Genomic DNA, 22,398 nt, shown 5'->3' with positions numbered 1-22,398 from the left:
TAACTGCATTTCATCATCTGAAAAGGTCACAGTGGCTTTCAACTTACGCAAAAGCTCTTATCTCTCAACACCTTTGGTCTTAGTTGTTAAAAACTTTTAAAGCTGCCTCCAGTAAGTATGGCCTATTTATAGTTTTAAATCTCTGTAAATCTTTAACTTGTTTTTTAATATCTGTGGATTACTAGGTGACAAAGAACTCTTTTTAGCAGCTATCTTTAATCCTTCTGAAAAGTACCTAGCCAAAACAATTAAATCTCCTTGGTCAGTGTCAGAAAATCCATTCCATTCAGGATGCATTGCCGGGCCACAATTCCTCCCTCCTGCCTAGCCTAGAGGCAGTTTTTCTACTTTTTTTTTGCCAAAGAATGGTGGGTTTTTAGTTTTCAAATTATAGGTGTCGTAATATAGAAAACATAAATCATAAAAGAGGAAGGAGTGGAACTTCCTCTTTATTCTTCCCAGGACTATATAGGAACTTCTCTGTGCTGATACAGAAATGCCCTGTCCTGGCCCCTGGAGTGAACTTTACCCTCCTGACATGAGTTATGACTGAGTTGCTCAATACTTTCCATGAGATCTATCTACACCCCTACATCCTGATTCAAATTTTTCAAATTAATTTTGAGAAGAAGATAAAGAACTTGCTGCTTCAGGCAAATGTGGTTCCTGCAATGATATTGACAAGGGAAGATCCTAGGTCTGATAGGAGGAGTAACACGTGGGAAAATTTGGAAATAAGGAAAAGGTGTTCTTACTGGACTACAGTTATTTCTAGTTTTTGTGAGACTGACATGCAATCCCTCATCCAAATCCTAGGTGGTCACTGAGTTCTCTAAGAAAACATCAGGGGATATTCAGGTCATAAAAGGGGTCTCTTTTTGGGGGGAGGCTGTTGCCCAATAAGTCACATTTCTTTAGGGAGATGTATCCCACACTGTGGATACCAATTCACTTGGCTCTTCCTGAGCTCACCTGTACTCCATACTCAATGTGTACTCAAGGTAGTAGCTGTGTGTCTGTTGACTCCAGTGCCCCTGGGAACTGTCTCGTTTGTCTTTAGTGAAAGCCACCTTGCTTCCACTCTGCATTTTTCTGTTTAAGTTTGTATATTGTTGTTCCTTCTCTAAAAGTTGCCAAAAATATACTATTGAGAAATTAGTTTTAGGATACAAAGATATTTACTCTAAAATTTCTGTAAATCAACTACTGTCTTAGAAACACTGGATCATATTTATATATGTTACAGGTGCAATTTTGTTTTGAAATAGAAGATTTTAATTCATTATTTAAAAAATTTATGTGTGTGGGTGTTTTGATTGCATGTGTGATTGTGTAATTCATGCATGCCGTTTAAAGAGAGGTCAGATGTAAGCATCAGACATCCTGGAACTGGATCTAGGAACAGTTGTGAATTGCTTTGTAGATGCTAGAAATTGAACCAGGGCCTCTGGAAAAGCAACCAGTACTCTTATCGACTGAGCCATGCCTCCATAAATTCTTTACCCAATATTTTAAATCCACAGTTACTAATGTATCCTGAAGCATTACATGTTTTAAAAATCCTATGCATCACTGGAAACATTTATGAATCTTGCAAGATTTTAAAATAATTTATAAGAGTCATATCTGAGTCCTTGACATTTTAAAAGTTAGTATACAGAGGACAGTTCAATGTCTGGGCATATTTTGTTTTGTGTTAATTTAGAGGTCTCTCCTTTCCAATGTCTTTTAAGTCAAGGGTTTCTTATTTAGTGTTCAAAGGCCTATCAATTACTGTAAGTGGATAACACAGCCTTTTAAAAGCAAACTTTACTTGACATATTAATCGTACATAGTGATGTGTTTCATAGAAGTAGAACATTTACTCTGACCATTCTCACTCTTTCTCCTTCTCTCCCACAGACAGCTTCATTTCTGCTTCAGTATAGATTATATAGACACACACACATATATATATATATGCATATGTATATATTGAATCATATGTGTACTAGTCTATCATTAAAAATACAGTTTAGTCATGAAGAATTACAGAATTATGTCAAGCATCTTGTTTCTTATGTATTTGATGTAATGGCGTCTGTTTCCAGGAAAGTAATTCTTTTATATGCCATTATTCATTGCTTCAAACACATGTGTTAATAGTTACATATATTTTATGAGTAGATACATATACATCTGTAATACATACATGCAATTATACATATATCTTTATATGTATTAATATTTACAAAACTTCATCCCTACTAAGATATTCCAGATAATTTGTATGACATTTCTTTTCAGCTGGTCTGTTAAAGTACATAACCACATGTTGAAAAACATGCTCATGTGTATGTACTTATATTTACTTGAATTTCATTGTATGTGCCCATGATCTGAGCTCAACCTGAATATAAAGTGCAAGGAAGCTACTTGGGCAGTGATATCAATGACTTCAGAAGTACAACTGAGAAAGAGGTATGTGAAAATCTTCTGTGATAACACCTATACCCAAACCCCTCCACTAAAGTAGCAGCATAAAAAGAAGCCTTGATAAGAACTTTCAAAAATTGTGATAGGATGCTGTGGTGTAGATTGCAACCATTGAAGGCTTCTGGTGGAGGTGCCAGTTGAGAAGTACTCAATATTTTTTTTGTCGGGACTGGTCACTGGGAGTTGGACCATGCTCCAGTGAGTGTATGGACAACACAAATTGAACTTATCTTTTTTAATTATTATTTTGTTGGGGAACAGTATGTCAAAACAGCAGGGGAAACAGACATGGAAGGACTGGGAACCAAGTCTGGTTAGATTGTATGAGGCAAAATTCTCAAAAATCAATAAAAATAGGTGAATTGAGACCAGCACCGGACTGAAATCTCAAGGTCCAAATCAGGAACAGAAGGAGAGAGAGCACGAACAAGGAACTCAGGACCGCAAGGGGTGCACCCACACACTGAGACAATGGGGATGTTCTACTGGGAACTCACCAAGGCCAGCTGGCCTGGGTCTGGAAAAGCCTGGGATAAAACCGGACTCTCTGAACATAGCGGACAATGAGGAATACTGAGAACTCAAGAACAATGGCAATGGGTTTCTGATCCTACTGCACGCACTGGCTTTGTGGGAGCCTAGGCAATTTGGATGCTCAACTTACTAGACCTGGGTGGAGGTGGGGGTTCCTTGGACTTCCCACAGGACAGGGAACCCTGATTGCTTTTCGGGCGGGGGGGGGACTTAATTGGGGAAGGGGGAGGGAAATGGGAGGCGGTGGCGGGGAAGAGACAGAAATCTTTAATAATTAAATAAATTAAAAAAATAAAACAAAGAGCTGGTTCTTTGAGAAAATCAATAAGATACATAAAGCTTTATCCAAACTAATCAAAAGGTGGAGAGAGAACATCCAAATTAACAAATTCAGAAATGAAAATGGTGACATAACAACAGACACTGAAGAAATTCAGAGAATCATTTTGTCATACTACAGAAACCTGTACTCCACACTATTGGAAAATATAAAGAAATGGACATTTTTTAACATAAATAATACCATATACAAAAATTAAATCAAGACCAGATGAACTATTTAAATAAACTGCAAGGAAATAGAAGCTGTCTTCAAAAACCTCCCAACCAAAAAAAGCCCAGGGTTGGATGGTTTTAGTGCAGAATTCTACCAAAATTTCCAAGAAGAGCTAATATCTATGCTCCTCAAAGGGTTCCACATAAGAGAAACAGAAGGGACATTACCAAACTCTTTTTATGAGGCTACAGTTCCTCTGATACCAAAACTACACAAAAACTCAACTCAACCAAGAAAGAAAATTACAGACCAATTTCATTCATGAACATGAATGCAAAAATACTCAATAAATATTAATAGAATTTCAGTTGAATCCACGAACACATAAAAAAAATCATCCACCATGATTAAGTTGGCTTAATCCCAGAGATGCAGGTCTGGTTCAACATATGAAAAAACTATCAATGTAATACATCATATAAATAAACTGAAAGGTAAAAACCATATGATCATCTTTTTGGATGACTAAAAAGCATTTGACAAAATCCAACACCACCTCATGATAAAGGTATTGAAGATATCAGAGATCCAAGGAATATATCTAAACATAATAAAAGCAATATATAGCAATATGACAGCTAACACAAAATTAAACTGAGAGAAACTCAAAACAATTCCAGTAAAATCAAAAACAAGACAAGGGTGTCCACTCTCTATATATCTCTTCAACATAGTTCTTGAAGTCTTGGCTACAGCAATATGATATCAAAAGGAGATCAAGGGAATTAATATTGGAAAACAAGAAGTCAAAAGTTTCGTTATTTGCAGATGATATGATAGTATATATAAGTGACACCCAAAACTCTACCAAAGAACTCCTACAATCTTCAGCGATGTGAAAGGATACAAGATCAACTCAAAGAATCAGTAGTTTTCCTATACAGAAATGATAAAGAAGCTGAGCAGAAAATCAGAGAAACATTACCTTTCATAACAGCCACAAATAACATAAAATATGTTGGAGTAACAATAACCAAAGAAGAGAAAGACCTATTTGACAAGAACTTTAATTCTTTGAAGAATGAAATGGAAGTAGATACCAGAAAATGGAAAGATCTCCCATGCTCTTGGATAGGAAGGATCAAAAAAGTAAAAGTGGCAATCCCATCAAAAGCTATGTATAATTTCAATGCAATCCCCATCACAATCCCAAACAATTCTTCACAGACCTTGAAAGAACAATAATCAACTTCATATGAAACAACAAAAATCTCAGAATTGCCAAAACAATCCTGTACAATAAAAGAACTTTCAGAGGCATCACCATCCCTGACATCAAGCTCTATTACAGAGCTACAGTAATAAGAACATATTGTTATTCGCATAAAAACAGAGACATTGACCAATGGAATCAAACTGAAGATCTGGATATTAATCCACAAACATATGAACACCAGATTTTTGACAAAGAAGCTAAAATTATACAATGGAAAAAAGAAAGTATCTTTAAAAATGGTGTTGGCATAACTAGATGTCAACATATAGAAGAATGAAACTTGATCCATATGCATTGCCATGCACCAAACTAAAGTCCAAATGGATTAAAGACCTCAATATGAATCCAACCACACTGAACCTGATAGAGAAAATGGGAAGTAGTCTTCAATGCATTATCACAGGAGACCACTTCCTATATATAACCCATAGCACAGACCCTGAAAGCAACAATAAATAAATGGGGCCTTCTGAAACTGAGGAGCTTCTGTAAAGCAAAGGACACAGTCAATAAGACAAAAAGCCAGCCTACTGAATGGGGAAAAATCTTCACACAGAAGCACCCACAATGATACAAGGTATTGTCATCAATTTTGGTATCTCATCAAATAAGATCACTTCCTATGTATAACCCCAGCAGCACAGACATTAAGGGCAACATTGAATAAATGGAAACTACTAAAACTGAGAAGCTTCTGTAAAGCGAAGGACACTGTCAATAAGACAAAAAGGCAACCTACTGACTGGGAGAAGATCTTCACCAACAAAGGTCTGATCTCCAAAATATATAGAGAACTCAAGAAACTAGAGTTTAAAATGCTAATTAACCCAATTAAAAAATGGGGCACTGAACTGAACAGAGAATTCTCAACAGAAGAAGTTCAAATGGCCAAAAGACACTTAAGGTCATGCTCAACCTCCTTAGCAATCAGGGAAATGCAAATCAAAACAACTTTGAGATATCATCTTACACCTCTCAAAATGGCTAAAATCAAAAACACCAATGAAAGCCTTTGCTGGAGAGGCTGTGGAGGAAGGGGTACCCTCATCCATTGCTGGTGGGAATGCAATCTTGTGCAACCACTGTAAAAATCAGTGTTTCGGTTTCTCAGGAAATTTGGGATCCACCTACCCCTGGACCCAGCAATACCACTCCTGGGAATATACCCAAGAGATGCCCTATCACATGACAAAAGCATTTGTTCAACTATGTTCATAGCAGTTTTATTTGTAATAGCCAGAACCTGGAAACAACCTAGATGCCCTTCAATGGAAGAATGGATGAAGAAAGTATGGAATATCTACACATTAGAGTACTACGCTGTGGTAAAAAACAATGACTTCTTGAATTTTGCATGCAAGTGGATGGAAATAGAAAACACTATTCTGAGTGAGGTATCCCAGACCCAAAAAGATGAACATGGGATGTACTCACTCATAATTGGTTTCTAGCCATAAATAAGGGTCACGGAGACTACAATTGGTGAACCTAAAGAAGCTAAATAAGAAGGTGAACCCAAGGAAAAACATATAGTTATCCTCTTGGCTATGGGAAGTAGACAAAATTGCCGGGAGAAAAGTGGGATCTTGGGGGTGGGGTGGGATGGGGGTAAGGGGAGATGGGGAGAGAAAAATGAGAAGGGAAGGAGGGAGGGAACTTGGGGAAACAAGAGGATTGGGAAAAAGGAAGGTTGGACAGGGGAGCACGTAAGCACAATTCTTAGTTAAGGGAGCCACCTTAGGGTTGGCAAGAGACTTGACCCTAGAGTGGATCCCAGGAGCCCATGGTGATGTCCCCAGTTAGTCCCTTGGGCAGCTGAGGATAGGCAACCTGAAATGACCCTATCCTATAGCCATACTGATGAATATCTTGCATATCACCATAGAACCTTCATCTGGTGATGGATGGAGATAGAAACAGAGACCCACACTAGAGCAATGGTCTGAGCTCCCAAGGTCCCAATGAGGAGCAGAAGGAGGGAGAACATGAGCAAGGAAGTCAGGACCACGAAGGGTGCACCCACCCACTGAGACAATGGGGCTGATCTATTGGGAGCTCACCAAGGCCAACTGGACTGTGACTGAAAAAGCATGGGATAAAACCGGACTCTCTGAACATGGTGAAAAATGAGGGCTGATGAGAAGCCAAGGACAATGGCACCGAGTTTTGACCCTACTTCATGTTCTGGCTTTGTGGGTGCCTAGCCAGTTTGGTTGTTCACCTTCCTGGACATGGACGGAGGGGGGCAGACCTTGGACTTTCCACAGGACAGGGAATCCTGACTGCTCTATGGACTGGACAGGGAGGGGGGAGGTGTTTGGGGGAGGGGGAGAAGGGTGGGATGAGGGGGAGGGAAATGGGAGGCTGGGAGGAAGCGGATAGTTTTTTATTCCTTTTCTCAATAAAAAAAAGAAAAATAATAATATAGGACCCAAATAAAGAAGATATCATGAACTTTGATTGTAGAACATCAAGAAATCAAGCTGGAAATGAGTTGGAATTTTTCTATTTTCACTAGACTCATAATCGGAATGTGTTGTGTAGACTGCCAAGGGAGGAAAGTCAACAATGATCCTGCCTAGCCAGGCGTTGGTGGCACACGCCTTTAATCCCAGCACTCGGGAGGCAGAGGCAGGCAGATCTCTGTGAGTTTGAGACCAGCCTGGTCTACAGAGCTAGTTCCAGGACAGGCTCAAAAGCCGCAGAGAAACCCTGTCTCGAAAGGCCAAACAACAACAACAACAACAAAAAAACAATGATCCTGCCATCTGTGAAGACTGTGACCTAGAATAGATACTGTCAAGGCTCCATCTGCCTACTGGTGCAGCAGTGATGTGACTGTGTAGTGATGGCTCATTTGTGTTTTAATAAATAAAGCTTGCGTGGGAAGTAGACAAAATTGCCGGGGAGAAAATTGGAATCTTTGGGGTGGGGTGGGATGGCAGTAAGGTGAGATGCAGAGAGAAAAGGGAGAAGGGGAGGATGGGGGGAACTTGAGAAACAGGATGATTGGGATAAAGGAAGGTTGGATAGGGAAGCACGGAAGCACAATTCTTAGTTAAAGGAGCCACCTTAGGGTTGGCAAGAGACTTGAACCTAGAGTGGCTCCCAGGAGCCCAAGGCAATGTACCCAGTTAGTTCCTTGGGCAGCTGAGGATAGGGAATCTGAAATGACCCTAGCCTATAGCAATACTGACAAATATCTTGCATATCACCATAGAACCTTCATCTGGTGATGGATAGAGTAGAGACAGAGACCCACACTGGAGCACTGGACTGAGCTCCCAAGGTCCCAATGAGGAGCAGAAGGAGGGAGAACATGAGCAAGGAAGTCAGGACCACGAAGGGTGCACCCACCCACTGAGACAGTGGGGCCGATCTATTGGGAGCTCACCAAGGCCAGCTGGACTGTGACTGAAAAAGCATGGGATAAAACCGGACTCTCTGAACATGGTGAACAGTGAGGGCTGATGAGAAGCCAAGGACAATGACACGGTGTTTTTATCCTACTTCATGTTCTGGCTTTGTGGGAGCCTAGCCAGTTTGAATGTCCACCATCCTAGACCTGGATGGAGGCGGGAGGACTTTGGACTTTCCACAGGGCAGGGAACCCTGACTGCTCTTTGGGCTGGAGAGGGAGGATGAGAGGTGTGTGGGGAGGGGGAGAAGGGTGGGAGGAGGGGGAGGGAAATGGGAGGCTAAGAGGAGGCAGAAACTTTTTTTTCCTTTTCTCAATAAAAAAAAATTAAAAAAAAATAAAGCTTGCCTGAAGCTCAGAGAGTAAAACAGCCATACTGGCCAGACTTACAGACCGGGCAGTGGTGACACCCTCCTTTATTCCCAGTAGCCACACTAGTTTGCCATAGAGAACATGCAGTAATGGTGCACACTTTATCCCTAGAACTAGGGAGGAATATAAAACAGGAGGAGACAGCTCTTACACACAGTTTCATTCTGAGATTCCTGGAGGAAGGATCATCATTTCGGGTTGAGGTAGAGGTAAGAGCCAGTGGCTGGCTGTTTTGCTTTTCTGACCTCCAGGTTGGACCCCAATTTATATCTCTAGGTTTTTATTAATTGTACTACATGACTGTTTTCTTATGTTTTATGAAATATGTTCAACAGAATAGCATTTTTGCATTGTACTATAATACTGGGTCAAAAATTCACAGCAGGAAGAATTATACACGCTTGTGTGGAATCTGCTACTCTTATTTTGCTAAATTCACATGGTGTCATACGGCATTAGTTATGTTTATATGTATGGATTAGTACTGGGCTCAGTGTTAGTCAGATATTTGTGTATGCAATTGTCAATAGTAAATTGATAGTACAAACTTGTAGTTTGTAAATGTTGAAATTGGTGACCATGGAATGCTTTGACTTAATCAGCACATCTGTATCCCCCTCTCCATTTTTCATGGAATGCTAAAGAAGAAAGGTGAGGGAAGAAGAGTAGTGCTGTCAAATACCATCGCCTGAACACATGTCACAGTGTAGTAATGTGCTCATAGTAAGTGTGGTTGCCTGTAGAAAACAGGCATAACCCTGAGTGGTCAACATGCAAATATTGTTAATGAGGGGGTCAAGGATCTCTCTGTGTTACATTTCCTGCTACTGGGATAAAATACATAAGTAGGAAGTGGAAGCAGCTTAATGCAGAAAATACTTATATAGCTCACATCTCCGGGGTATAGTTGATTAAAAGAGAAACCAAGCCAATAGAACCTTAAAGCAACTAGAAGCATTATATCCACACAAGAAGCATAGAAGGATGAATAAATACTTGCTGGTGCTGAGTTCACTTTCTTCATTTTATACACACCATTATCTCCTCATCCCAAAAATAGTTCCTACCACAGTTAAAATGGGACTTCCCACATCAATCACCTTAATGAAGATAATGCCTAAGAAACATATACATATTAAAAGTTCAAGAGCAAAAAAAAAAGTTCAGGAGCCATGAAGTTCTGACCAGGCTCACATACCTCTGTGCTGACTTGATCATTTTAAGTCCTCATGTTCACCATCTCCTTCTTGACAGTGTCTTAGTTTTATCTCCATTAGTCTCTGCATCTTCAGAGCCCCAAGTACATACTCCAGTTTTCACACAATTAATGAGAATGAGGGAATGTAAAAATGGAGTGTACACAACTGAGCTTAACAAAACAGGTGGGATGTATAAGACAAGTGTCTTCTCTTCATGGATCTCAAATATTTCAAATAATTAATTAAGGACTAAGCAAATATATTTTATTGTGAGAATGCAAAAATTTATCAGCATTTGGTGGTGTTCTTCCTCCTCACACAGAAACATCAAAGAGAGTAAGGGGCCATGTCTGCTGTTTTCACTGCTCCTTGTTGCTCGCATTATGGAACTAACTGACCTTGGAATGCAGGAAGAAGCTGGGACATCAAGGTATCCACTCAAGGGATTATACACATCAATCAGCAAATGTCATAGAGCAGCCCTTATTTAAGAAAATATTCTTGAAACTACATTAAGAGTGTCCCACCAGATAGTTCCTTTAAACATTAGAGAGCAACGTTTTTATAAATTAGCAGAAAACTCACAATGAGTGTGGGTGGTAGGATATCTAAGTAAGAGTACAGAATTTGGGAGCATCATTTATAGTCCGTTATTTTAGAATACTGGAACCTGAATTTGTGTCCAATAATTTTTTTCTTGTTCTTATTGAGTTAAATTCCATATTCAGAGTAGTAAAAACTTCCACCAGAGCAGATGTTCCTAATAGGGAATATGATGATTTATAATAAAGTAAAGTATGAAAAGAAACTGGGGAAAGCAGAAGATATATAAAGATCAGGACCAAACCTCACTAAAGGGACAATAAGTTCCCCTCTAAAAAAGAGTCAAAGGAAAAATTCTTCGAAGTCCATAGTAAGGTAGAGGGTACGAGCCTTAATGTGGTGATGGAAGAGCTCTCCAACCCAACATTTTGATCCTTTCCTGCATCCAAACAGATGTGATTCCTGGATCTTTTTTCACAAGTGATACCCATTTTAAACATTAAACTTTCTTGTAAAAAAACACTAAAGATTAACAAATTTATTTTTCAGAGATAGTAATGATGCAAGCCTGTGGCCATCTCTCGTCTTCACTTCTAGGATGCAATCAAGGTCCTCTCTGGCTGGGGCAAGTCCCAAACAGCAAAATCCCAAGAACTGTGAGAATCAAACCGGAAATGCCCATCCGAATGATGTTCTCCACTGTGTGATCTTGAGGCTGTGAGACTGGAGATTGTGGACAAACAGGTCAGGACCATACAAAGCCACCATAATATATCTGCTTTTCCACTCTGAGTGGCTCCCTCCTGTGTATGCAATCTGACCTTCGGTGTCCATGCCCAAACCAGAATTTTCCTAGCCCACCTATTGTACATTCTGACATGTTTTGTGGTTGGCGGTTGGTATCAGGCACTTGTGAGTTACAAAGGCATGATCAATGTGTGAAGTGCTCAAGAGAACTGATTCTTTTGTGAAGCTGTGCATTTTTATTTCCCAGAAATGCATATTATACTAATGACAGCTATAATAAAGATCTAAAACAAACCATTTCTCTGCTATATCAAGCTTTCTCCTGGGCTTTTGCTTGATTACTTCAGCCTGACTGTGCTCTGAGTTCAGAACTTGTGGCCAAAGTACTTCTTTGGAATCAAGGGTATTGTTTTTCAGAAAGCTAAGATGAAAAATTATAGCCTCCCAGTTTAAAATAAAGAGGCTTTCCTATGATCCCAGCTCTGCTGTAGTATAGAATCCTGGAAGCTAATTCCCCTGGAAATTGGTTTGCACTCATTCACTCATGGTTTCCCAAGATGCAGACACCGTCTGGTCCTCAGGCAAGTCTGTCAAAAACTGGTCATTGATATCACTTAATGTCAATGGACAAAACTCTCCTATAAAAAGGCATAGGCTAAGAGATTGGAGACGAAAACAGGATCCAACATTCTGCTGTTTACAAGAAACACACCTCAACGACAAAGACAGGTACCTACTCAGAGTAAAGGGCTGGGAAAAGGCTTATCAAACAAATGGACCTAAGAAACAAGCAGGTGTGGCCATATGAATTTCTAACAAAGTTGACTTCAAACTTAAATCAATCAGAAGAGATGGAGAGGGACATTTTATACTCATAACAGGAACAATTCATCAAGCTGAAGTCTCAATACTGAATATCTATGCCCCTAATATAAAAGCACCCACGTACGTAAAAGAAACATTACTAAAACTCAAGGCAGCCATCAAACCACACACACTAATAGTAGGAGACTTCAACACTCCTCTCTCACCAATGGACAGGTCAATCAGACAGAAACCTAACAGAGAAATTAGAGAATTAATGGAGGTAATGAATCAATTGGACTTAACAGACATCTATAGAATATTCCACCCAAAGAGGAAAGAATATAACTTCTTCTCTACAGCTCATGGAACCTTCTCGAAAATTGACCACATACTCGGTAACAAAGTAAAATTTCGCAGTTACAAAAAAATATTAGTAACCACCTGTGTCTTATCAGATCACCATGTATTAAAGTTAGAATTCAACAACAATGCTACCCCCAGAAAGCCTACAAGCTCATGGAACCTGAACAGTCAACTACTGAACCATACCTGGATTAAGGAAGAAATAAAGAAAGAAATTAAAGACTTCCTTGAATTCAATGAAAATAAAAAAAACAACATACTCAAACTTATGGGACACTATGAAATCAGTGCTAAGAGGAAAGTTCATAGCATTAAGTTCCCACTTAAAAAAAAAAGAGAAAGCACATATTGGAGACGTAACAGCCTACCTGAAAGCTCTAGAAAAAAAAAGCAAACTCACGTAGGAGGAGTAGAAGACTGGAAATAATCAAACTGAGGGCTGAAATCAACAAAATAGAAACACAGAGAACAATCCAAAGAGTCAGTGAAACAAAAAGCTGGTTCCTGGAGAAAATCAACAAGATTGATAAACCCCTATCCAACCTAATCAAATGGCAGAGAGAGAATATGCAAATTAATAAGATCAGAAATGAAAAGGGGGACATAACCACAGACACAGAGGAAATTCAGAGAATCATTAGATGTTAATACAAAAGCCTGTATGCCACAAAACTGGAAAATGTAAAAGAAATGGACACTATTTTAGGTAAATACCATATACCAAAGTTAAACCAGGACCAGGTGAACAATCTAAATAGACCGGTTAGTCGTGAAGAATTAGAAGCGGTTATCAAAAACCTCCCTACCAAAAAAGCCCAGGACCACATGGCTTCAATGCGGAATTCTACCAGAACTTACAAGAAGACCTAATACCTGTACTCCTTAATGTATTTCACAATACAGAAAAAGAAGAGTCAGTACCAAATTCCTTTTATGAAGCTACAGTCACTCTGATACCAAAACAACACAAAGACTCAACCAGGAAAGAGAATTACAGGCCAATGTCACTCAGGAACATTTACGCAAAAATCCTCAACAAAATACTGGCAAACTGAAGCCAAGAACACATTAGAAAAATTATCCATTATGATCAAGTAGGCTTCATCCCAGAGATGCAGGGATGGTTCAACACACAAAAATCTATCAATGTAATCCATCATATAAAAAAACTGAAAGAAAAAAAAACATTTGATTATTTCATTAGATGCTGAAAAAGCGTTTGACAAAATTCAACATCCCTTTATGAAAAAAGTCTTGGAGAGATTAGGGATACAAGGGTCATACCTAAATATAATAAAAGCTATATACAACAAGCCGACAGGTAACATCAAATTAAACGGAGAGAAACTCAAAGCCATCACACTAAAATCAGTAATACGACAAGGCTGTCCACTCTCTCCATACCTCTTCAATATAGTTCTTGAAGTCCTAGGGATAGCAATAAGACAACATAAGGGGATCAAAGGGATTTGAATTGGAAAGGAAGTAGTTAAACTTTTGTTATTTGCATATGATATGATAGTGTACATAAGTGACCCCCGAAACTCCATCAAAGAACTTTTACAGCTGATAAACACCTTTAGTAATGTGGCAGGATACAAAATCAACTCTAAAAAATCAGTCACCCTCTTATACACAAAAGATATGGAAGTAGAGAGGGAAATCAGAAAAGCTTCACCTTTCACGATAGCCACAAACAGCATTAAATAACTTGGGCTAACTCTAACCAAGGAAGTGAAATATCTATTTGACAAGAACTTTAAGGCATTGAAGAAAGAAATTGAAGAGGATACCAGAAAATGGAAGGACCTCCCTTGCTCTTGGATTGGGAGGATCAACACAGTAAAAATGGCAATTCTACCAAAGGCAATTTATAGATTCAATGCAATCCCCATCAAGGTCCCATCAAAATTCTTCAAAGATCTTGAGAGGACAATAATCAACTTTATATGGAAAAACAAAAAACCCAGGATAGCCAAAACAATCTCCTGACCCTCCCAGGTTCCATTCCTATTATGCTCTCCCCTCATTTTCTATACAGTGACTCTCATGGTCTGCATACTGTGTCAGTTGACTCAGAAACACATCATACACCATGGTCTAAACTGGGATCCTGTGTCTACTAGAATATGATTCTACAGAGACCCTGAGGTACCTTCACCTGAGATCAGAAGTTCCAAAAGGTCACTCCCTTCTGACCACACCTGAGGATTACTTCTGTAAGAGCCATAACATCTGAACATCCACCTTTGGCCGAAGGCCGTTGGTTTCACTTGGAACTCGGCAAAAAATAACCCAGTGTCTTTATCTTGTGAACGCTCACTGTGCAAGAACTTCTGATCATCCTTAGTTAAAATGAAGCAGTTGTATGAATGATTTGAGGTACAAGAGAGTGTCACAGTCATTCCTACAGTCACAACGGGATCTTGCAGTGGCAACAGTATGGGTTTGTTGTAGACTCCTAAAAAAATACACACGGAAAATTAAAATGGACCACACAGTCTAAATTGCCGCCCACGGCTTTCCATCTATGGGAAATAATGCTACAGCAGTCTTTCTTGAGAGTGACTTCTGGGGAAAGGATTTTTGAGTTTCTCTCACCTGTCACCACCAGCTCTAAGGTGTTACTGTGTTCTGTCCATCCAGCAGAGGTGTATGAGTAGCAGTGATATCTCCCTGCATTCAGTTCTGTCATAGATGAAATGGTGAGTTTTGTATTATAATTGTTGACTATTTGGTTCTTTAGGTCCTGAGGATCTGGGCTTCCCTCTTTATATATCACAAAGATTAGGGTTGGTAGTGTTGCCTTACACCAGATGGTAACATAACTCCCTGAGGTGATCACAGAGCCTGGCTCAGCCCATATGGTGGGCTTGTCAAGGGTCCCTGCAAAGAAGTAGGAAGAAAGGAGGTGCACCTGTCACTAAAATGTTACAGAGAAAGTCACAATTGCCCCTGACACATAAGCTGATCTGCAATAGCAGAAGTACACATAAAGACCACACATTTCCATGGATCTTAGATTTCATTATTAGTATCTCCCATGGTGACCAGCTGTATCAGAAATTGAGTCCAGTAGCCCTGGTTGTCAATCACCCAGCACAAATCAGGTATTTTCCAGGGACCCTGTGTCAGTTGTAATTATACTCAAAAGAACGTACTGTACTTCCTTACCTGATACCAGGAGCTCAAGTTGGTTACTGGGCACCGACCACAGGTGAGGGCTGCTCAAAATATAACCATAACATGTGAACTTCCACCTCTTGTTGGGGGTCACCGGATCAACCAAGAATGGGGCTCCAAATATGTCAGAGTATATTTTCTGTGAGGGTTCAGGACTCGAGAAGTTCTCACCATCCTTCATTAGAATGAACATATTATACGGCTCTTGTGACTCACACTGAAGTGTAACTCACCCTCCTGAAGTCACCACAGGGCTGGGAATGGCTGACAGAGCGACATTGCTGAGGTAAACTCCTAGGAGAGCAGAGCAAGGCTGTTAGGAGAACTTATATGAGAAACATGGTTCCCCACTTCTCATATTTGAGAAAGGAGCCCCCTTAAGGCAAATCCAGGGGCTGAGGGAGGGTTCTGTTACCTGTCACCACCAGCTCCAGGGTGTCACTGTTTTCTAATGAGCCATTGGTGCTTGTATAAGAACACCAATATTGGCCTGCATTGTGCCATTGAACCAAAGATATAGAAAACTTGGCCTTATTCTCAGTTTCTAGAAGGGCTGTTGGTTTCAGGTAGTCTTGACTTCCTACTTTGTAGAGACGATATTCTTTGGCCTCTGAGGGCCCTTCACAGAAGAATGTCACCTGGTTCCCAGTGGCTACCACATTTCCTGGCACTGCTCTCAGTGTAGGTTTAGAGAGGCCTCCTGAAAGAAATTGACAATTGTTTCCCCAGAACTCCCCTTCTGATACAGTCTTCTTACCCAGAACCTTTTAGGCATACCCAACATCAGGCCAAACCAGCTGTTCTCCATCTGCTCTGCTCATGAGTTCCCCTTGATCGCCCCCAAAAATGTCCAAACTAGGACAGCTGGGAAGACACTTACCTGCTGATGCTGGGTTCCAGAGGTTCGGGCTCAGTCCTGGAAGAGAGTGACCGTGAGTGTTTACATTGAAACATGAGCACGACCTCCTTTCCCAGTGCCTTCTGGGGCTGCTGACACATCCCAATATCACAAATCATGATTGTGAGGTGGATTCCCTCTCAGAGAATATTTCTCCCTCCCCAGGTGGTATCTCACCAAGAAACAGCAGCACAATAAGAAATGGGGTCATGGCATCTTCCAGTTGCTACAAGTTTGCAGATAGATGATCTCCTTTCCAAACACACTAACACAAATTGTGTGGCCTTTACAAACTGGTTTCTGATTTCTGTCATGCGAATGTCATATTAGCAGCCCCTGAAAAAGCAGAACTCTTCTAACCAGCTGCCTGACTCTTCCCTTCCTGGACTTGAGGGGTTGGGCTAAAGATTTTGTGGCTTCTGTCTCTCTGTGGTTCTTTAATTTTGGGGGTTTTGTGTGTGTGTGTGTGTGTGTGTGTTTCTGAGACAGAACCTCTTAAACCTCCTGGTGGTCTCAGATTCATCCTTCTTTCTCAGCATTCTGTGTACTATATTACAAACCCAAGTCTGACTGTGGCCTCTTCCTGCAACACATCTCCACTGTAAACACCTGCATCTGGCTAAATGCTCTCAGTCACCACAGACCAGGACTTAACACAACATAAGCCTGATGGTTTCCTGACATAGCACCTTTACTTGAGGGATATAGTGGTTGTTTTTTTCTCTTAGCTCTTGGTTCTCCTCCTTTACTCTTTCATACACACCAATCTCATGGTTGGTTACCTAGCATGCCTGGAAGATGCTTTGGGATGTTGTATGAACATTACCTAGAGATACAAGAACAATGCCTACACCAGCCACATGAAACAATGGTAACAGAAACAAAGACAAGAATCCATACTAATCTAGCTGGTGAGACAATGAGTTATATTAGGGCTCTGTATAAAAATGTCTACAATCTTGTGATTTTTGTGTTTCATATATTTGTTTATTTCATTTTTTGTTTAGACGGGGTGTTACTATGAGCTCCAGCTGTACTGGAACTCACTCTGTAGACCACACTAGCTGTAACAACCATTCTCACACCCAATTGTTAAGAACAGTGTCTTCCACTATGGCCAAAAATATTGGAAACATCTCAGTGATTTTGTCCCTGGAAAAAAAGCTTTGCCTACAAATTATAACTGCCTATAGTTCTGATTCTTTCTTGTTCAACAACAAGAAAGAATACTGATGGGACCAATGTTCTACAGGTCACTTGTGTGTAGTAACAGTTACAGAGACTTCAATAGGACCAGAGTATTGCCATGGTGGAGAGCAGTGTTCTACAACAAAGAAAGATGCAGGATGATGCTGCTGGGATCATAGAGAACAAAAGGAACACAGTGAGCACATGGTCGTTTATTTCTCCTGTATGAACATAGAGAAGACATGCATGGAAATGGAGAAAGAAATGTGCTGTGCTCACAGCATTGATTTGATTCTATTCTGCTAAATAATAATCCCTCATGGGTTGATTGCTCTTTTCCTATCACCATACATGTCTAACATAGGAACAAATTCTCACCATTCTCTTTTCTCTTGTGTTCCTCTTTTATTGTTCAGAATCCTTCTGCTTTTTGTAAAAGCTGAATTTGATTTAATGCCTGTTAAATCACAAATGTCTATTCCAAATTAATGTTATTGGCACCTCAACTCTGAGCCTCAGCACCATCCTGATTGTCTAATATCAGTGTCATTTTCACCATATTCATAAGTTCATGATCGCTTGTGATTTGGATGTACAAGAAATGATTAACCTTCAGACAGTTTTACAATGTAGTTGGAATGCAAGGGGGATTTGGTTATGTAAATGTTATGGTTAAACGGCCCCGCTCTGCTCTCATGTTTTTCATATGGTTAATATATTTCATCTAAACTGTGAAGGTCATCAAAATCAAACTTCCCCAAAATGAAAGTTCCCAAAATGCAGACAGTTCCTTATTCAAGAAAGAAGCTAACATTGTTCAGTGCTTTAACCTACCCTTGGGAAGGATCATTGCAGGGGTAGTATTTCCTTCATGGTGTCTGAGGCAGGATCAGGGCTCCAAGACTGTTGTTGCTCTGTGCTATATCTGCAAACATATTATGCAAATACTTTGTATTGTTGTCTGCTGTCCACATTAACGCTAAAATAGATTAATTCCTACATTTATTCACAGGTTTATTGTTTCATGTGCAGGTATTAGTTTTGTTGTGGGATATTATTTCACTGTGTTACAAAGTTTTGCTTTGATTGGTGTAATTAAAGGCTTAATGGCCAAAAGCTGGCAGGAGGTATAGGTAGGACATCAGGGCAGAGAGTGAACTCTAGGAAGAAGAAAGGCAGAGTCACCAGACACTAGACACTGACAGAACACTGGAACAGGAAGATGGACGAAAGATTATGCCATGATAGCTAGGTAAGAGAGATAGGTAGGATTTCTGGGGGAAGAGAGAAGAAAGGGAGAAGGATCTAATCATGCAGAGTGTGCCATAGAGATTCTAGAAGACTTAGAGCAATTCAGAGGTGCAGAATAGAAAAGAGGTAATTAAACCATGCAACATGACATAGATAAATAAAATAGGTTAATTTAAGCTCTACAAACTAGATAGAAACAAGCCTAACCTATATGCTGATTTTTCATAATTGATAAAAGTCTTTATGTCATTATTGGGAGGCTGGATAATAAGTCAGAGAAAGACTCCTTACAAATGGCGGCCATTTTGGGGCTAAGTATTTCCACATAGTTCTCAAAAAAGATTTTAAAAAATACCAAACATGGAACCAGATGTCACTTCTTATTTCCACGATCTTAAGTGGCCACTGCCTGGCGGCTTGAGCCAGCCAGCACCATGTATGGAGATTCATGATAGTTTTAAGGCTTGTGTGTTTTTTTTAAAAAAAAGATAAGACACCAAAAAGAGAAGTAACACAGGTAATCCAGCCTTTCAGACTGTCTCTGTTGCATTTTCCTCAAACTTCTGCTTCTAGAACAACTTCAGATCAGCTAGGTGAGAGGGTTCAGCCTCACAGACAACACAAGTCAAATGTAGGATAGATCCTACACTTCCCCATCACACTGAGATAGACAATAGCTAGTAGCTGTCTCAGGACTTGACCGTTATCTTAATTTTCTTTGGGATCCCTAAAGATCCATCATCTCCAGAAAACAGGAAGCCATCTAGAGAGTACAATGCCTGTATTTCCAAGAGGTGGGGTTGGTGGTTTCTGGTCCTTCAGTGGTTTGTGTATGTTTGACATCATTTTGGGGGTTGGGTGTAAACTGTTACTGGTCATGGTAAGGGAGGAAACTAAGTAAGTGATGTGTATTCAAAGATCACTGTCTGAAACAAAAAAATAGCAGTATATGTCAATAACAGGATAAAAGGGTAGATTACTGAATATACACTTAGACTAAAAAGCAAACACTAGTCTCAAATATTTTACATTGGTATGGACTTTTATATATTGATAGAAATTTAAAATTACCTTGCTATGTTGTATATACATTTCTACTCTTCTTTAAGGTATTGTACCTATGCAACACATTTAAAAATGTAATGAATAGTTAAGAGATACAAGTTAATAGTTAGCCATATATAATAATAATCAGACTTGTAGTCATATTAAATATGTCTTAAAGTTAACAAAGATATATTTTAAATGGATAGTTGGTCTTCAAACACTTCAGAAATCTAAAGAATATGTCATTTAAGATGTTTTAATAACCTAAGGCTTTTTATGACAGTGGGACATGTGTGCTCCTGGAACTATGAGTTTACTTTTAAAAAGGATGAAGAGCATAGAAGAACCTACATACGGAGTTTGAGTTTTATTGTAACAAGATATCCACTCTGTAAAAAAGCCATTGTCTCATCTGCTGATGGTATGCTATCCACATTGGACAAGCAGGACACAAAAGAAGGCAACTGCCAAAATTTGCCAATACAAGATAGGATGGTCCTTCAAACTTCCTGTTTCACAGAAAAGTCTGTCACATATTCTAAAACTGCCATCTGAGGATGGATGCCCCAATATTGAAATGGGATCTTGGGGTGACTGTCTAGGAAGCCAGATATCTCAAGTTTCTATAATTTTGGAGTTATTTGTCCTGCACTTTCTATTTACTCAGGTAACATTTTATTCTTCTTGGGTTTCTAATGAGGATTGGAAGACCAGATAGTTATATGTATAGTTTTCCTTGCTAGCGAATTCAGAAAAATATAACTTACATAAAAGTTGAAAAGTTTATAAGATTGAAAAACAAATAAACCTAGCTCCTCTAGGATCACAAACTATTGGCTCAATGTCCTTTGTTTATGGCTAGAATCCAATTATGAGTGAGGACATACCATGTTCCTCTCTTTGGGTGTGGGTTATCTCACTCAGTAAAGTGTTTTCTATTTCCATTCATTTGCATGCAAAATTCAAGATGTCATTGTTTTTTACCGCTGAGTAGTACTCTAAAGTATGTTTGTGCCACACCTTCTTTATCCATTCGTCTATTGAGGGGCACCTAGGTTGTTCCCAGCATCTGGCTATTATAAATAGTGTTGCTATGAACATAGTTGAACAAATGCTTTGTAGTATGATTGATCACCTGTTGGATATATTCCCAAGAGTGGAATTGCTGGATCCTGAGGTAGGTTTACTCCCAGTTTCCTGAGAAACCGCCACACTGATTTCCAAAGGAGTTACACAAGTTTGCATTCCCACCAACAATGGACGAGTGTTCCCCTTACTCCACAACCTATCCAGCATAGGCTATGATTGGTGTTTTTTTATTTTAGCTATTCTGTCAGGCATGGGATGGTATCTCAAAGTTGTTTTGATTTGCATTTCCCAGATCGCTAAGGAGGTTGAACATGACCTTAAGTGTCTTTTGGCCATTTGAACTTCTTCTGTTGAGAATTCTCTGTTCAGTTCAGTGCCCCATTTTTTAACTGGATTAATTAGAGTTTTAATGTCTAGTTTCTTGAGTTCTTTATATATTTTGGAGATCAGACTTTTGTCTGATGCGGGGTTGGTGAAGATCTTCTCCCAGTCAGTAGGTTGCCTTTTTTTCTTAATGACAGTGCCCTTTGCTTTACAGAAGCTTCTCAGTTTCAGAAGGTCCCATTTATACATTGTTGCTCTTATTGTCTGTGCTACTGGGGTTCCACATAGGAATTGGTCTCCTGTGCCCATGTGTTGTAGACTACTTCCTACTTTCTCTTCTATCAGGTTCTGTGTGTTCAGATTGATATTGAAGTCTTTAATCCATTTGGACGTAAGTTTTATCCATGGTGATAGACAAGGATCTATTTTGATTTTTATACAGGTTGACATCCAGTTATGCCAGAATCATTTCTTAGAGATGCTTTCTTCCTGTCTTTTTTCTACCAGGCATCTCTGCTTCAGTGCTGAGGAGTTCCATCTGGATGGGTGAGTGTGTGCTTTTCCAGGGCAAATTGTCCTGGAAGAGAGCACAATCCCCCTCCCCCAGCTCCTGCTGCTGGGGCATCTTCTTACACAAGACCCAGCCCCCCATCCCCACTGCGAGCATGCCCTGTTGTTTGCAAGGTCCTTGTCTCAGGAACAGTTTCCTCTTCCTGCACTAAGGCTACCCACACAGAGGAGTGAGTGCCTGCCTGCCAGGCAGGCCTGAAGATCCCTACAAGGGAGCGCAGGCATCATTAGCTTGTGCTGCAGGCTCTGCTGTTCTAATCGACCACACCCTGCCCTGCTCACCAACTTAGCCCTTTTGTCAGAGGTGTCTTTGGGCTACAAGGTGGCCCTGTTTCAGTGCTGAGGAGTTCCATCCAGACAGGAACAGTTCTTGCTTTTACACTGAGGAGATCCATCAAGAGAGTCAGTCACAGCAAAGACTGGACCAAGACACCAGGCCTCTCCCGGCTCCATTTCAAGGAAGAGATGGGCAGACGCCAATGTGAGAATTCCTCCAACAACCTGAAAAGCAACATGACATAAACAGAATCCAGGGATCCTGAAACAAGAAGATTTGAACACCCTACTACAGAAGAAATAGAAGAAATCGACTTTCAAGGGAACTATATGAAAATAATA

At 39.9% G+C, this 22,398-nt stretch overlaps 2 protein-coding genes across 5 annotated transcripts in view; both read right to left on the bottom strand.

Annotated features, from left to right (window-relative positions):
* Positions 1-10,827: 10,827 nt before the first annotated feature.
* LOC142831877 (leukocyte immunoglobulin-like receptor subfamily A member 5) overlaps positions 10,828-22,398 on the bottom strand; it is a 29,404-nt gene continuing 17,833 nt past the window's right edge. Inside the window, exons 5-7 of one of the 3 annotated variants that reach the window (XM_075942321.1) lie at positions 14,832-15,116; positions 14,478-14,691; positions 10,828-11,036 (exon numbers count right to left, since the gene is read on the bottom strand). In XM_075942321.1, coding sequence (XP_075798436.1) covers positions 10,907-11,036; positions 14,478-14,691; positions 14,832-15,116 — 629 coding nt within the window. In that variant the 3' untranslated portion in view covers positions 10,828-10,906. Of the gene's footprint in view, positions 11,175-14,391; positions 14,692-14,831; positions 15,117-22,398 lie in introns of all 3 variants that reach the window. The other 2 variants (XM_075942315.1, XM_075942306.1) reach the window with 2 other exon arrangements.
* Positions 15,615-16,687, bottom strand: LOC142832148 (leukocyte immunoglobulin-like receptor subfamily A member 5). 2 transcript variants are annotated; one of them, XM_075942430.1, is made up of 4 exons: positions 16,489-16,687; positions 16,294-16,329; positions 15,829-16,113; positions 15,615-15,707 (listed from the first exon to the last, which is right to left on the bottom strand). In XM_075942430.1, the coding sequence occupies exons 1-4, from the start codon at positions 16,520-16,522 to the stop codon at positions 15,643-15,645; spliced, it is 420 nt and encodes a 139-aa protein (XP_075798545.1). In that variant the 5' UTR covers positions 16,523-16,687; the 3' UTR covers positions 15,615-15,642. The 2 variants fall into 2 exon arrangements, with proteins under 2 accessions (XP_075798545.1, XP_075798546.1); XM_075942431.1 differs by lacking the exon at positions 16,294-16,329.

This window comes from Microtus pennsylvanicus, chromosome 1 (genome assembly GCF_037038515.1).
Source record: "Microtus pennsylvanicus isolate mMicPen1 chromosome 1, mMicPen1.hap1, whole genome shotgun sequence".
Taxonomy (NCBI): domain Eukaryota; kingdom Metazoa; phylum Chordata; class Mammalia; order Rodentia; family Cricetidae; genus Microtus; species Microtus pennsylvanicus.
This window is presented reverse-complemented; position numbering and strand designations above follow the sequence as displayed.